Here is a 15364-nt window from a genome sequence, read left to right on the forward strand (position 1 = left end):
CCAGAACTCCTGAATCCAGATCAGGTTTCTGAAGGAAAGGTTTAATTCCAGCAACCTTAAAGCTCTGAGGTTCAGAACCAGTCATCAGAGACAGACTGAGCAGATCCAAAATGGGGACAATAATTAGTGGAAACACCTCTTTAAACAGCCTGGTTGGGATGGGATCCAGCAGACATGTTGATGGTTTGGATGAAGCTTTTATTTTGACAGTTCAGACCTCAACAGGACAGAAACGCTCCAAACACAAATCAGGTTCTAGAGACACGTCTGAAGCTGCTTCATCTGACAGGAAATCAGAGGAACAGCAGGAAGGATGGTGTTGATTTTATTTATAAAGAATCTCATGAAGGCATCACTCCTCAGAGTTATAGGGACACGTGGTCCAACAGAGACAGGACTCTTCAGAACTGAACAGAAACCTGAGCTTCTTCTTCTTCTCTTCTATTAAAGATGAATAATACACAGTTCGAGCTTCATGAAGGCTTTCTTGTTTGTTAGCAGAATATCTCTGCAGGTTAAATATAATTATTCCATAATAGTGGAACACAATTTTCTTTCAAACATTCTAGCTGCCTGTTTTAAAAAAAACATAATTCTGAATTAAACTAAGGAGACAGCTTCCTCTGACTGATCACTTTCTTTTTCAGAGGAGCAACTTTAACAAATAAATAATAATGAAGTGATTCATTCAGCGTTCTCTGATAAACTTCTACTATAATGACATTTCCTCTCAGTGGCTGTGTCGTCAGTCAGCGTAAACTCAAAGGTTAGTAAAACTGTGAGGATGTAACATTAAGTCTCTCTGGATATGTCAGAACCAGAACCAGTCCGATAAGGAGGAAGAGGAGGTTTCTCCTTCCACGAGTTCTTTGCTATTTGACTATCAGTAGAAGTTTAGCTGGAACGGCCAGAAAGATGGCTGTATTTTCTTCACTTCCTGCAGATTATAAAGCCATCTTAAATCCCATCTTGAGGTGTTTTGAGTCTACAGATTGACAGGAGCCGGTCTTTGCTGCACATCCATAAAACAAGATGGACTCCAAACCAAACATGAACCAGGTTTGCAGTTCAGAACCACAATCAAAGAATTTGAAAATAAAAAAGCAATTAAAACTAATTACATTTTTAATAATGGTTTTGTAACCTAGTGAACCTGTGTTGTTTATTTTATTATTTTACTTCCCCTTTATTTGAAGTTAAACAGAGATTAAGAATAAAACTGATTTTATGTTTTAAAAGCAGCTCCATCCTGGAACAGCACCGAACCGAGCCGAACTGGACCGAACTGAGCCGAACCGAGCCGGCGACTTCATACCTGCAGCTGACACGCGGAGCTCCGCTGACTCTTCGAGCGGCCGCCGCCATGATGCGTCTCCGGAAGTGACGTAAGACGCCGCACGTCAGCCTATTGCGTCAGCGTGTTTCAAGGCGGAAATAAGCCGATCAATTTTTGGCTATCATATAATCTGAATTTATAAACGGGCTTTAATATGATGGGTCTCAGGCTGTTGCCTTGATCGTGGTGACTCAAAATAAATAAAATGATATATATATATACTATTTTTATGTTTTGGTAATTGGATATTTTTATGGGGAACCTTTATTGAAAAACAACAAAAAAATGTTTTTATTTGATTTTTTTTTTAAATACAAAAAAATGTATTTGAAACATGACTTCTTTTTTAAGGTCCAAAGTGGATTTAAAAACCGTATGAATATAGTTGGATTTTATTTTTAAAACTTAAATAATAAAACAATAAAATCCCTGGCACACAGAAACAAACTAATGACCCGTTTTCTTAGATTATGACACCAGAAGTTATCAGCAAGGCTAAACTGTAAACCAGCTGAAACACTGGGTGCCTTTAAATCTCAACTTAAAACCCACCTGTTTAGAGTTGCTTGTGGCTAAATTAGGGTTAGAGTGCGGGTTTTTGTCTCTTTCTTACTGTTTATTCAATGTCACATGCTGTTTTTATTTTGTTTTTTAATTATGTAAAGCACATTGAAATGTCTTGCTGCTGAAATGTGCTATATAAATAAAATTTGATTGATTGATTGATAAAGCACGACGAGGGGGCAGTATGAGTATCAGAGGAAACTGAACTCTGTTCAGATATACAGAGGCAATAAATCAGAAATATGAAGGTATTTCTGGTGAATCAGAATCACTGTGTTATTTAAGCTGAAGTAGCAGAGAGAAATCTTATTGGAGTTTTGGAATTATAGTTTTTTTTCAGTCTTTCACAAATACAAAACAGCAGTTACACTTCTTCAGATTCTTCAAACTCTTTTCTTTGAGTCACACTTTAAAAAAATCTTACACTTAGTTTTGCCCCAAATGATCCGATACAAATGGTGCAAAACAAATCCACATACCTGTGTCAGAAAAAAATAACTGACTGTGGGACGTCCAGTCCAGACTCGTACAGATGTTCCTGTTCTCTGTTCCAGCTGTTTGGTTATGGTGTTCCATCTTTGTTTTGTCCGCCTCCATCTTCCATCCTGCTGTGATGTGCTGGACTGTCTCAGGGACATCAGCCTCCATCTTGGATCCTGCCTGGTATGATGGACCCTGGCCTCCATGATTAGTGTCTCTGTCTGTCTTTCAGTCCAGTCCTTGTCTGTCTTTCAGTCCAGTCCTTGTCTGTCCTCAGTCCAGCCCTTTCTAGCTGCTGGTAGGATTTGATTTTAGCCACTTCCTCAGTCTGCCAGTGATTCATGCTGTGCAGTGAACTGGTGAAGAACAAACAAGGAACAAATCCTTCAAAGACCAGGTCCAGGACCTGGGAGAGGGTTCTTGACTGGATGCTGATGGTTCTGGTACCAGTCATTAGGTTTTAAATGTAAATACAGGTTCTCTGTTATGGTCAGGATATTTAAAGGTTTTACCTTTGACCTATCCAGTGTTTTGTAGGCAGTTTGTTAAGGGTTGATGGTTCTTAAAGGTGAATTTCTGGAAACTAAAGCAGTTTTATTTTAATTTGTTGAGACCTGATGCCAGAACCGCCGTTTGATTGTAAAAAACTCCTTGACCCAGTTCTCCCTGATCTTTGACCTCTGTTCAAGCTCAGAAAAACACAACTCACAGTTCCTGATCAGAAACAAACTTTATTTGTTCCAAAAATACACCTTTCATCAGAAAATAAATTAGTTTAAACTGATCACTCATACTTCTACTGTACTACTGAGTACCAGTGTTCAACAGAGTACTGTAGAGTACCACAGAGTACACCTGAGTAACACTGAGTACTTCAGAGTACCACAGGAACAAGGGCTGAGTGTTTATTTTTTCAGTAGAAGCAAAACCATATCAGGTACCTGCTGATGGGTGGGGGTGCGACCTGATGTCAAGTAAAATGTTAAAAGTTACTGATTCACATAAAAAAAACTAGTCCTTGGACATCTGGTGGACAGCGTCTTCATGGAAACAAAAGGTGGGCAGCCACATTTGCTGCTTATTTGGCATTAAGTCAGTTGGCAGGAAGTGATGTCACATCTCAAACATCCAGGCCCTGCTGTGCCAGGAAGTCTTCGAGCGCGCTCAGTCGCTCCACCAGCATCACATCCAGGTCACTGTCGTCCAAACCGTTAGTGCGAAAGTGCCGTCGGGCAGCTGCTCGTTTCCTGGGCACCATGGCAACAGGAAGCCCCGCCCCTCAACAAAGAAAACACACAGAAGTCTTGTTTATACGGTCTGTTTTTGACACACAGTAATGGGCAATCACTATTCAGCACACCTTGTGGTCTTTTCCGCTTCCTGGGCTGGGTAAAATCAGGAAAGAGGAGGAGCCTGCGCCTTTTCTGTTGGCCAATCAGGAGCAGCGCTCCATCCTTTTCTCGAGGCTCCTCAAAGATCGTCTCCAAGCTCCTGCAAGACAAAAGCAAAGCATGCTGGGAGATGACGTCACAGCCAACCAATATAAAGTGAATAAACAGCCGTCTGTGGAAAGATTCTCAGGAGAGGATTTGTTTTTTAAATAGAAGGTTTATTGACCCGACTGTTGAAATCCATTAACATAAAAAATAAACTATTTTATTGCAAAAATATTGATCAATTGGTTAGCAGGAAGCTGGATGGGGATGTTTTCCTGGAGTTTAATGTTTTCCAAATCAAGGCTCACCAATCAGGTTTATTCATGCTGATCTGGGTGTTCCAGGTCCCTGTACCACGAAGCAGGATTAGTGTCTTATCGAGGTCAATGCAGGTTCAGTTTAGGATTTTTAACATCATAAAGTTTTTATCTGGATCTGTTATCATAGTAACGATGCTGACAACCTAACCTGTTGTTGGGGGGGGACTCGTAGTTCTTGTTGGTGTAAATCTCCTCCAGACTGAACTCTTTCTTCTTTAACCTGAAGAGAACAAGTCAAGATTCAAGCTGGGATAATCAAACAATTCAGACATGAAATGTGCCTACCTCCAAGCCCCAGTCTCTGCTGGACTCACTGAGGCTCTCTTCATGCCAAACAGCATGTGCTGCCTCAGTCTGTATAAAAATCTCTGTTCGTGGTAAGAGAAGTAAACTTCTGGGTGGAGGGCTTCCCAGGATTTCATGTATAAATGCAGATTTCTTCACTTCTTGCAGAGTATAAATACAGCTTTAGCATGAAGACCTGACTTTCAGCCCTCAGGTCTCCTACAGAAACCCAGAAGACCCCCATAAAACCTGACACATTCAAAGCTCAGAGCTCGGATTTTTACCCAGAACAGAAACTGATCCCCACCCATTGCCACACAAATTTTCACTGCACATTTTAGGCCAATATTGCACAAAACTGAGTTTCTGAGAAAGTCTGCCAGTTGTTTGATAGTTTTTGGTGCCATTCCCCAGCATCCAGAAACTTTACTTTATCTTTACAGGGTTTCTACAGAATCAACAAATCAAATTTAATGCTTTTAATGCCAATTTAATGTCATGTTTTAACATTTTTATGCAATCAACAGTGAATGCATGAACTCGTACACATTTTTTTCTGTGTTTTGTTTTACAGAAGATAAAATCATGTAATAGTTCCATTTTTAAGTGAAAAGAGCTGCCAGACAAACAAAAATTATAATGAAAAGAAACTTTTAGTGCAGCTGTGCTGAGACCAGAAAGTCGTTGGTTTGATTCCCTGCCATGCCCAAATGTCACGGTGTCCTTCAGAAACAGAGAAGTAGGTCTCAGATTGGAGCTTTAGGCCTGATCCCCAGTCAGTTTCAGTCCAATCAACACCTGCAGGACTCTAATGAGCCTCTATTGTGAGGAGTGAGTTAATCTGCAGGTGAATCCAGTTTACAGAACATCTCAGCTTTAAAAACACCACACACTCTGCTTCTTTAATTGAGAAAGCTCCTCTGATAAGAAATGTCTTCAGCTACAGAAGTCCAGTGGTTTTTGTTTTTAAACTCTTTTTTTGGAATTACCAGAACGGTTCCGTGTGTTACGATAATGTATATTACAGCGATAATTCATAACTGAAATGACTGGCTGTGATTTAAAAAAAACACCTTTCTTATTTTTAATGCTACTGAGATTCTAATTTAATGCTTTCAAATGCCATTTAAGGCCACAAATTGTAGCAAAAATTCATTAAATGACTTTATACTTTTTAATGCTTCGTGGAAACCGTTTTAACTGGTTCTCTCAATGTTTATTTGTACTTTTTACAAATACAAATACTTTTTTTGGTATGTCGAGAACAGGTACTCCTCACCTTTTAACCTTCGGCAGTCCCATCGGTGTGAGTGGCGTCTCTCTCGGCGGCGCTCGCCTTATTCGGATCTGTGAGACTCTTTTACCGAGCTGGGACATATCAATTACAAACATAACATTTGTTATTCAGCAATTTAAATGTTAAAATTTAAAAGAGAAAACCAGCAAAGAACAAAGAACATTTAAAGTTTGAAAACAAGGAAAAACGTCTGCACCTCTACGAACTCTGACGCAGCTGCTGATTGGTCAGCAGAGACTTCAGCTGAAAGCTCATTGGCTGAACATGGAGGGAGGGCTCGTCGTCGGGGCAGGCGCAGACTCCGAGCGCTGTGATTGGTTCGTTGCCTCTGCTGTCGCCGGGCAGAAACCACAGGGCTGAAACCGTAATTACATCGTCAGATCATCTGAACATCACACTTGTTCCACATGACTGTAGCAGGTTTTTATGTTTGTTACCTCACTGTCGGCCTTCGTGTGTAACTGTGGAAACAAAACATCAGACAATAGTTACTTTTTTATTTCACAACAAATAAAACTCAAATATTTGTAACTTGTGGACTTAATGATAATTTCCTTATAAATAACCAATAATTCACTAATAACTAGTTACCTCTGCAAAGGAGGTTCTGTTTTGGGTAGCACTGGTTTGTTTGTTTGTCTTTTAGAAATATTGTTTCAAAGCCAATAAACAGATTTTGATGAAATTTTCAGGAAATCTTGGGGTTCTCATAAGAATCAACTGATTACATTTTGGTAGCGATTCGGAGCACAATCCGGGTGTTCTCCGAGTGATTCTAATTTACTGATAACTCCCTGATAATTTAACAATAACTATCTTTTAAGCTATTAATAACTTACTATTAATAGCTAACTAACTAACTAACTTAGCTATTGATAACTTCCCGAGTTTACTGAAAACCTAATTAGAAGCACTCAGAAAGTACAAATCTCTGCCAAAGTCATAGAGTCATTAAAAACTACGATCCAGATCATTTCTGATCAAAATCTGTTCGTTAGTTATTGGTATTCTTGCAAACAGACAGATGGACAAACCAACCAACACTACTGAAAACATGACCTCCTGGGTGGAGGTATTAATAATTCCTGATAAAGATCAATCAGTTTGATTATTTCTGAACATTATAAACCTTTTATGAATATTAAAGATATTAATTAGATACCAGTGATCACTGCTCAGGCTGGGCGGGGCAGTCCAGTCCCTCAGGGGCTGCTGGGGGTTCGAGCTCGCTCCGCCCCTCACCCAGTTCACCATCGTCTCCACAGCAACTGCTGACAGGTGCAGCACAGGGGCGGGGCTGACGTGAAAGGGGGCGTGGCTTAGCCACAAGTGGAAATCACTATTATTGGAGAAGAACTGAGTGATGATGTCGCGCCATTGGCCAGGGAAGACAGGAAAGACTCCTGATTGGCTGTTGGTCTGAGCAATCCCAGCTGTCTGAAGGAACAGCAAGGCATTCTGGGAGGAGGAGCTGGAAATACACAGAGATACATTTCTACACTCAGACATCCTATAATGTCCCTTCAAGTCCACCTGGACAGGAACCATCTTTATCACCTGAAACTGATGACATCATCCCTCCCAGTCCAACTCACCTGAAACCATTCTTCCTGACAAGCACACTGATGGCGTTCTCTGACTGGCTGGCTCCTCCCTCCTCTTTTCTTCTGCGTTTCTTTTGGCTGAAGTCATGCAGAATGAGAGACTCCTCTTCCTCAGCTCCTCCTCTGAAAGAGACTGCCATCTGTCCTACAAACCTCCCATCCTTCTGCCCCTCTGAGTTTTCAGGAACGTTAAACCCGTCGTTGTTCCTCCTCCTCCTCTTCCTCTTCCTCTGCCCTGACTGGCTGAAACTTGAAAGTGACTCGTCCCTGTCTGAAGAGGAGGGGGATGATGATGATGATGAGGTTCTGACAGGTGGTATAGGGGGAGAGCTGCAGGTGAGGGCAGGTGAACCTAAGGAAGTGACACAAACAGGTGAGATCACATTAGGACTCCTGAAGCAGCTGACAGTTACAGGATCTCCAGAAGGACTGCAGCTGCTGTAGTTGCATAGGAGGAAATCAGAGAAGCCATGGAGAAGGACTTTCAGTTGGCCTCAAAGAAGTTCTGGCAAATTGTCCAACGGCTCAGAAAGAGAAAGTGATCCCCGTCTCAGGCCATGCTTGGTAGGAGTGGGAAACTACTAACCCGGACAGGGATATTGTTAAGGCGGTGGAAGGAGCACTTTAAGGATCTCCTTTATCAGGCCACCATGTTCACCTTCAAAGAGGCAGAGTCTGGGAACTTAGGGGAAGACAAGTCCATTACCATGGCAGTGGTCACCGAGGTAGATAAAAAGCTCCCCAGTGGCAGGGCTCCAGGGTTGGACGAGATTCACCCTGAGTGTCTGAAGGCTCTGGATGTTGTGGGGCTGTCATTGTTAACACGTCTCCTCAATATTGCATGGAGGACCAGGAAAACGCCTGCGGAGTGGCAGACCGGGGTGGTGGTTCCCATTTTTAAAAAAAAGGGGACCGGAGTGTGTGGGAACACACTTCTCAGCCTCCACAGGAACGTTTCCTCCAGGGTGTTGGAAAGGAGGCTCTGACCGATAGCTGAACCTTGGATCCTGCAGGAGCAGCCGAGTGTGAAGCGGTTGGGATGAGAGTCAGCTCCTCTAAGTCCGAGGCCATGGTTCTTAACAGGAAAGCACTGGAATGTTCCCTCTGGGTCTGAGGGTCAGTCCCTGCCTGACGTGGAGGAGTTCAAGTATCTGAGTCTTGTTCCTGAGTGATGGTAGGATAGAGCAGGGCCTTATCTGCAGTAAGGAGGAAGTTGCTCTGATTGGTCGTGGTAAAGAGTTGAGCCAAAGGCAAAACTCTTGATTTACTGGTCCACCTATGTTCCAACCCTCACCTATGGCCGTTAGGTTTGGTTCATGACCAAAAGAGATTTCAGATACAAGCAGCTGTAATGAGCTTCCTTCATAGGGCGGCCGGGCTCAGCCTTAGAGATAAGATGAGCTCCAACATCCGGGGGAGCTCAGAGCAGAGCTGCTGCTCCTTCACATCAAAAGGAGTCAGTTGAGGTGGTTTGGGCATCTGATTAAGACGCCTCCTGGACGCCTCCCTTTGGAGGTTTTTCAGGCATGCCCCACTGGGAAGAGACCTCGGGGCAGACCCAGAACTGATCTGGGAGCACCTTGGGAACCTCCAGGAGGAGCTGGAGAGTCACTGGGAAAAGAGATGTCTGAGTTTCTCTCCTGAACCTGTTGCCCCTGCGACCCGGCCACTGATAAGCAGTAAAAGATGGAGATGAAAAGATGTTTTAGAATCATAATTTGTTTGCTTTGAAACTCAGACAGACATTTACCAGTTCTGAATTCAAGGCCCATGGCAACCTAAGGAACATTTAATTAGTTCAGGTTTAGGTTCAGTTTCAGTTCTGGCTCAGTCATCTTGAAACAAGTTTGAATGTTTTTTCTAAAAGCAGAGGAACAAACTCACCTCCTCCTCGTTTCTGCTTCCTCCTTTTCTGCTTCTTCCTGCTTCTCCTGCTCTTCCTCTCCAGGGAGTCCAAACGACGGCCAAGGGAGGCCAGAGCTCCTCGCAGGAGGCGACGCACCTCCAGCCGGTGAGCAGACAAAAGGCGAGGCAGGAGGGAGGCGCAGGAGCAGCAGGGAGCTGAAGGAGGAGGAGGGGGAGGAGGAGAGAACACTCCTGTGGAGACAACCAACCATCATTAATTAAACATTAAAGCTGATGTAGGTAACTTATATAAAAATGGCTCCTCCCAGTGGTCCTACTGCCATTATCAGAAAGACACCGCTCGCAGTCAGAAACAACCAATCAGAGCCAGGAGGAGGGTCTTAGCAGTGTCAATAACACTCGTGTACGTGCTGCTCACACAGCTCGTACCCTCGTTAAAGCTGCTGATTGCCGGTGTGCTGCAGCTGTGCTAACAGAGGAAATATGGCTGACTCTGCATCAGTTGTGAATCCTTTTAGGATGTGTAGCTCCCTCCACCTCTGATGTTTACCCTCGTTTTATTATGGGCTCGGTCTAATTCTTTCTTTTTAGCTTGCTTTTCGTCATGGGTCTTCCTCTGTTTAGCTGTCTTTGTTTTCTGAGAAACAACCTAACATTACATGAAATTTGCCAATTTCTCGAGTGGAACCCGCTGACCTGCTGTCATCTGGACAGAGAAAAGATGATAAGGACCTGGTGGTGGAATAGTAAAGTGCAGGAAGTTATCCAGACCCATTTTTTGACTAAAAGTTAAATAAACTGTTTTTAGCGATTTATTCAATAGGGCGGAGTTCATGACAAGCGCTGTGCCTCGGCCGGCCAAGAACACCGCTACTGTCTGGTCGTTTACTAGTGGAAATAGAACAAGAAGCCTTTTTTGAACACAAAGAAATGCCAGAAGACTTTGCAGGAGTAATGGACATACAATCATACCAGTATGAACCTGAACCGACAGCTGAATCTCCGGAATCAGATAAAAACTCTTCAGATTCGGATTCTGATGATCACAAAGACCGTCGTGGCCAACAAAACAACCTGCATAACGACTGAGTTGGAAACATGGAACAATGAGAACCGATTACCCCCAGATCGTTGTCATGACATTAGCATACAACACTGCAGATCAACATAAAGATGGCAGGAGAGAGCTAATGTTGATAACTCGAAGCTAACCTGATGCTAACTGGATGCTAAACTCTCACCCCAGAGTAAACTAATCAACAGCAGGTTCAGACATTTGTTTAATCCCACATGGATTGTTTATATTTTTCCCTCTGAATCACAGACTGATCTCAGGCTGTCGGCCTGTAAGCAGCTCAGACCTTTTAATGACAGCGTGTGTTCATTTCCTGTTTGAAGGAAAACTTCCTGTTGCCCATCACCTTCTCTGTGGAGAAAGCCTCCTCCACATTTAACTTTCTTTTAAAATTAAAAATAGTTAGGACTGCTGCTGGCAGAAGGTCCTATTCTTCTGGTGCAAAGCCGCAGTAACGAGGGTCGGAGCGGTGCTTCTCTTTGAAGTGGTCCAAACCCGAGTTCTGATAGTAATTCCCACATCAGAGTTTATGGATCCAAATCTGAGTAAGGTTTTTATTATTGGGGAAGCCAAAAAAAGAAACTCCAGTGGTATTTTCTGGCCGGTTCAAACAATTAATTCCAGCAAACTGAACCATATTGTACCAGTATTCATCCATTCATTGATGAATGGCTGAACCTCAGCGGACGTCACACTTCCAGGGTGGTCACAGAAAAAGCCAAAACACCCGAGTAGTTTCTTCAATACTTACAATTACAAAAAATATAGTTTTGTTTTGTTTTTTTAATTGAAACTTTCTACAAAAAATATTTTATGGCTATATTTTCACAGATGTTGGCTTCAAAACACGTTTCAGTTCAGCTTAAAATATAGAATCAAGAACTTTCTAACAAGAGAGGAGAGTGTGATGGGAAGATGGAAGGAGTACTTCAAGGAGCTGATGAATGAAGAGAATGAAACGAAAAGAAGAGTAGAAGAAACTGTGACCAGGAAGTGGAAAACATTAGTGAGGCTGAACTCCGGAAACTTTGAGGAGGGTGAAGAAGAGGAAGGCAGCTGGACCTGATGACATACAAGCTGAGGGATGGAAATGTCCAGGAGAGATGGGAGTGAGGTTTTTGACTCAATTATTTAATGACATTTTTGAGAGTTAGAACATCCCTGAGGAATGGAGGAGAAGTGTGTTGGTGCCAATCTTTAAGAACAAGACTGATGTTCAGAGTTGGAGCAACTACAGAGGAATGAAGATGATGAGCCACACGATGAAGATCTAGGAGACAGCTGTGGAAGCTAGACTTAGACAAGAGGGGACTGTTTGTGAGCAGCAGGATGGTTTCATGCCAAGAAAGAACCACAGACGCCATCTTTGCTTTGAGGATGTTGATGGAGAAGAACAGAGAGGCTCAGAAAGAACTTCATTGTTTCTGTGAGTTTAGAAAAAGCATCGGACAGGGAGGAGCTGTGGTGTTGGTGAGGACATCTGGAGTGGCAGAGAAGGATGTTAGACTGGGACAGGACATGTGTGAGGACAGCAGGGCATGTGTGAGGACAGCAGGACATGTATGAGGACAGCAGGACATGTGTGAGGACAGCAGGACCTGTATGAGGACAGCAGGACAGTGATGAGGACAGCAGGACAGTGGTGAGGTGTGCTGTAGGAGGGACAGATGGCTGCAGTGTGGAGGTGGGAGCACATCAAGGATCGGCTCTGAGCCCCTTCTTGTTTGCTCTGGTGATGGACAGACTAACAGATGAGGACAGGCAGGAGTCCATGTGGGCTATGATGTCTGCAGAGGACATCAGGATCTGTGGGGAGAACAGGGATCAGGTGGAGGAGAACCTGGAGAGGTGGAAGTATGACCTTGAAAGACGAGGAATGAAAGTCAGATGTAGGAAGACAGAGTACCTGTGTGTGAATGACAGGGAGACAGGTGGAACAGTGAGGCTACAAGGTCAGAGGTCACAAAGGTGCAGGACTTCAAGGACTTAGGGTCCACTGTCCAGGAGAACAGGGAGTGAGGTAAAGAGGTGAAGAAGAGAGTCCAGGCAGGACGGAGTGGATGGAGAAAAGTTTCAGGAGGGATTTGTGACAAAAGGGTGGCAGCAAAGGTCAAAGGTCAAAGGAAAGGTTGTATGGTTTGGAGACAGTGGGACAGACAAAAAGACAGGAGGACAGAACTGGAAGTGGCCGAGCTGAAGATGTTCCCTCCTTGGGAGGGATGAGTATGGACAGGATTAGGAATGAGGTCATCAGAGGTCCAGCACAGGTAGAAGGATTAGGAGATAAAGTTAGAGGGGACAGACTGAGATGGTTTGGACATGTGGGACAGTGGGTATATTGGTAGAAGAATGTTAGAGATGCAGCTGCCAGGAAATAGACAAAGAGGACATTTATAGATGCAGTTAGAGAGGACATGGAGGGAGTTGGACAGAAGACACAGAAGACAGAGTGAGATGAAGAAGGAGGACTCGCTGTGGAGACCCCTCAAAGGGGAACAGCTTAAAGAAGAAGAAGAAAAAGAAACCAACAGAAAAAATAAACACCTGCATGATTCAAGTCTTCATCAGCCAATGGGAGACTAGGGGGCGAAGACTTGGCTTCCAAGTCACGCCTCTTATTGTCCGTCTCTGTTAGCGTCAGAGGTCGAGAGAGCATCACAAGGTCTGACACACAGAGACACAAACAAAGACAAAGAGGACATTATCTTAGTCATTACATGAAACATCAGCTGTTTATCAATTAGCATAAAATTAAATATTTTACAACACGACAAAAACACACTGACAGGAAGTGACCTGAATTAACTGACACCTGGAGTAAAGATCTTATTCCTACTTCATGTCTGATGACTGAGGTGGCGTGTTTAAAGGACACTGAACAGTGGTTTATTGAAGGAACGGAGGCGGGGCTTCTGGTTTGTTCTCACTAATGTAATACGAAGGCAGGAAACTACATACCGAAGGGAAGTGGGACTGAGCCTGGTCCGGATTAACTGAACCCAACTGTTAGCCTGGTCCGGATTAACTGAACCCAACTGTTAGCCTGGTCCGGATTAACTGAACCTGACTGTTAACCTGGTCAAGATTAACTAAACCCTGCTGGTAGCCTGATCCGGATTAAATTAACCTGACTGTTAACCTGGTCCAGATTAACTAAACCCTGCTGGTAGCCTGGCCCGGATTAACTGAACCTGACGGTTAACTTGGTCTGGATTAAATGAACCTGACGGTTAACCTAGTCCGGATTAACTGAACCTGAATGTTAACTTAGTCCGGATTAACTGAACCTGAATGTTAACCTGGTCTGGATTAACTGAACCTGACGGTTAACCTGGTCCAGATTAACTGAACCTGACTGTTAACCTGGTCCAGATTACCTGAACCTGAATGTTAACCAGATCCAGATTAACTAAACCCTGCTGGTAGCCTGGTCCGGATTAACTGAACCTGACTGTTAACCTGGTCCAGATTAACTGAACCTGAATGTTAACCAGATCCAGATTAACTAAACCCTGCTGGTAGCCTGGTCCGGATTAACTGAACCTGAATGTTAACCTGGTCTGGATTAACTGAACCTGCCTTCACAATAATCTCCGTGGTTCCGGTTCGGCCAGGTTGAGGGGAGAATCCCGGTTTATTTTCGGCTCCTTTTTGCTGAAACAGGTGTGTTATCGACATGATGCGAAGTTTAACCAACCTGTCCTTCATCAAAGCTTCGCGGCTCTGACGTCTGATCTACGTCACAGCAGGTGCAGGGAGACGCAACACGCGGATAAAGGCGGATAAACGCGGATAACACGGGAATTATCCGGGTCGGGTGAATTTGGGAGAGATGATGTAAACTGATCGAACTAGCTGCAGCTAGCTGCTGTTAGCAGGCTTTGCAGCCTGTGGACCTTTAACCCGGGACAAACCGGGACATTTAACGGGTTATCTCACCTTCGTCAGGTCCTGAGGGTCCAGCAGTCTCCGTTAAGTCCTTCTTAAAGTCATTTCCAGAAGGTTTTTGCCGATTTTCTCCAGAAATCTGTGCCTGCGCTTTCGCGGCGGACCGGTGTGAAGGTTCAAGAAATAACTAAAATCTAACTTCCGCTATTCGTGTCAAAATAAAAGCCTTCAATCAGGCTGAGAGCGGAAATAAAGCGCATCGTTTGAAAAGAAAGGTCACGACGACTAAACATAAATATTAGTTTTCTGTTTTCCTTTATTAATATATTTTTAATAGCTTGAATATATTTATTTTCTAAATATTGTTTCTACTCCTCTGTGGTAAACAAAGTATGATCTTTTGTCTTTGGTGTACATTTTTGAAATTGTAGAAAGTTCAATAAAAAATGATTAACAGATTGTCAGTTGTCTTAAATGTCTTCCACCTGTGAATGATCTTTCTCTCTGTAAAATGGTAGATTCAAAATAATTTAAAAATGACCTTTGACCCTTTCAGATTGGGCAGCAACAGCTTCTCTGGTGTCGTATGATCACACACCTGGACCAAACGCTGCTTTTATACAGGTGATCCCACTTATTGAGATTGAATTTATGTAATTTTATGAATTGACAGGAACAGATGATATTTTTATGTAAGTACAGAACAATGGTGGTGTGTCAGAGCAGTGGTTTTAGCCACTGCCTCACAGCAAAAAGGTCACAGGTTCGCCCCCTGCCTTATTGTATGTTCTACCCACATGTGTGGGGATTTTCTTCAGGTACGCCAGTTTCCTCCCACATGCAAACATGCAGGTTAATTGGTAACTCTGAGTTGTCCCTAAGCGTAAGTGAGAGCATGAATAGTTGTCTGTCTCTGTGTGTCCCTGTGATGGACTGGTGACCTGTCCAGGTGTCTGCTGTCTCTTGTCCAATGACGGTTGGAGACAGGCTCCCGCTCACTACGGCCTTTTACAGAAAAGTGGATAAAAAAGTAAATGGATGGAAATATCAGCCTGTGTTAGTTTATGGTGTGTGTCAGGGTTTTCATTTATTTAACCTGCTAAGGAAAAATCACACCGGAGAGGCTTGTTGTCTGTTTGTGAAGGCCTTCGCAAAGAGGAGAGATTCCACAACAGCTCCTAATGGCGTGCTGTCCAGGAAGTTCTGCCCCTCC

At 43.4% G+C, this 15364-nt stretch overlaps 2 protein-coding genes across 2 annotated transcripts in view; both read right to left on the bottom strand.

Moving 5' to 3' along the window:
- The window catches only part of pisd (phosphatidylserine decarboxylase), a 10050-nt gene extending 8634 nt beyond the window's left edge, over nt 1–1416 (bottom strand). The window contains exon 1 of the mRNA XM_017441824.3: nt 1316–1416. Within this exon, the coding sequence (XP_017297313.1) occupies nt 1316–1365 (50 nt within the window). The 5' untranslated portion in view covers nt 1366–1416. The remainder of the gene's footprint in view (nt 1–1315) is intronic.
- A 1675-nt stretch (nt 1417–3091) lies between these two features.
- Nucleotides 3092–14334, bottom strand: wu:fi75a02 (cyclin-dependent kinase 13). The gene is made up of 11 exons (XM_017441826.3): nt 14203–14334; nt 12808–12927; nt 9207–9419; nt 7314–7674; nt 6881–7189; nt 6156–6179; nt 5915–6074; nt 5701–5789; nt 4285–4356; nt 3741–3871; nt 3092–3658 (listed from the first exon to the last, which is right to left on the bottom strand). The coding sequence occupies exons 2-11, from the start codon at nt 12917–12919 to the stop codon at nt 3501–3503; spliced, it is 1629 nt and encodes a 542-aa protein (XP_017297315.1). The 5' UTR covers nt 12920–12927; nt 14203–14334; the 3' UTR covers nt 3092–3500.
- Nucleotides 14335–15364: the final 1030 nt, after the last annotated feature.

This window comes from Kryptolebias marmoratus, linkage group LG14 (assembly GCF_001649575.2).
Source record: "Kryptolebias marmoratus isolate JLee-2015 linkage group LG14, ASM164957v2, whole genome shotgun sequence".
Lineage (NCBI taxonomy): Eukaryota > Metazoa > Chordata > Actinopteri > Cyprinodontiformes > Rivulidae > Kryptolebias > Kryptolebias marmoratus.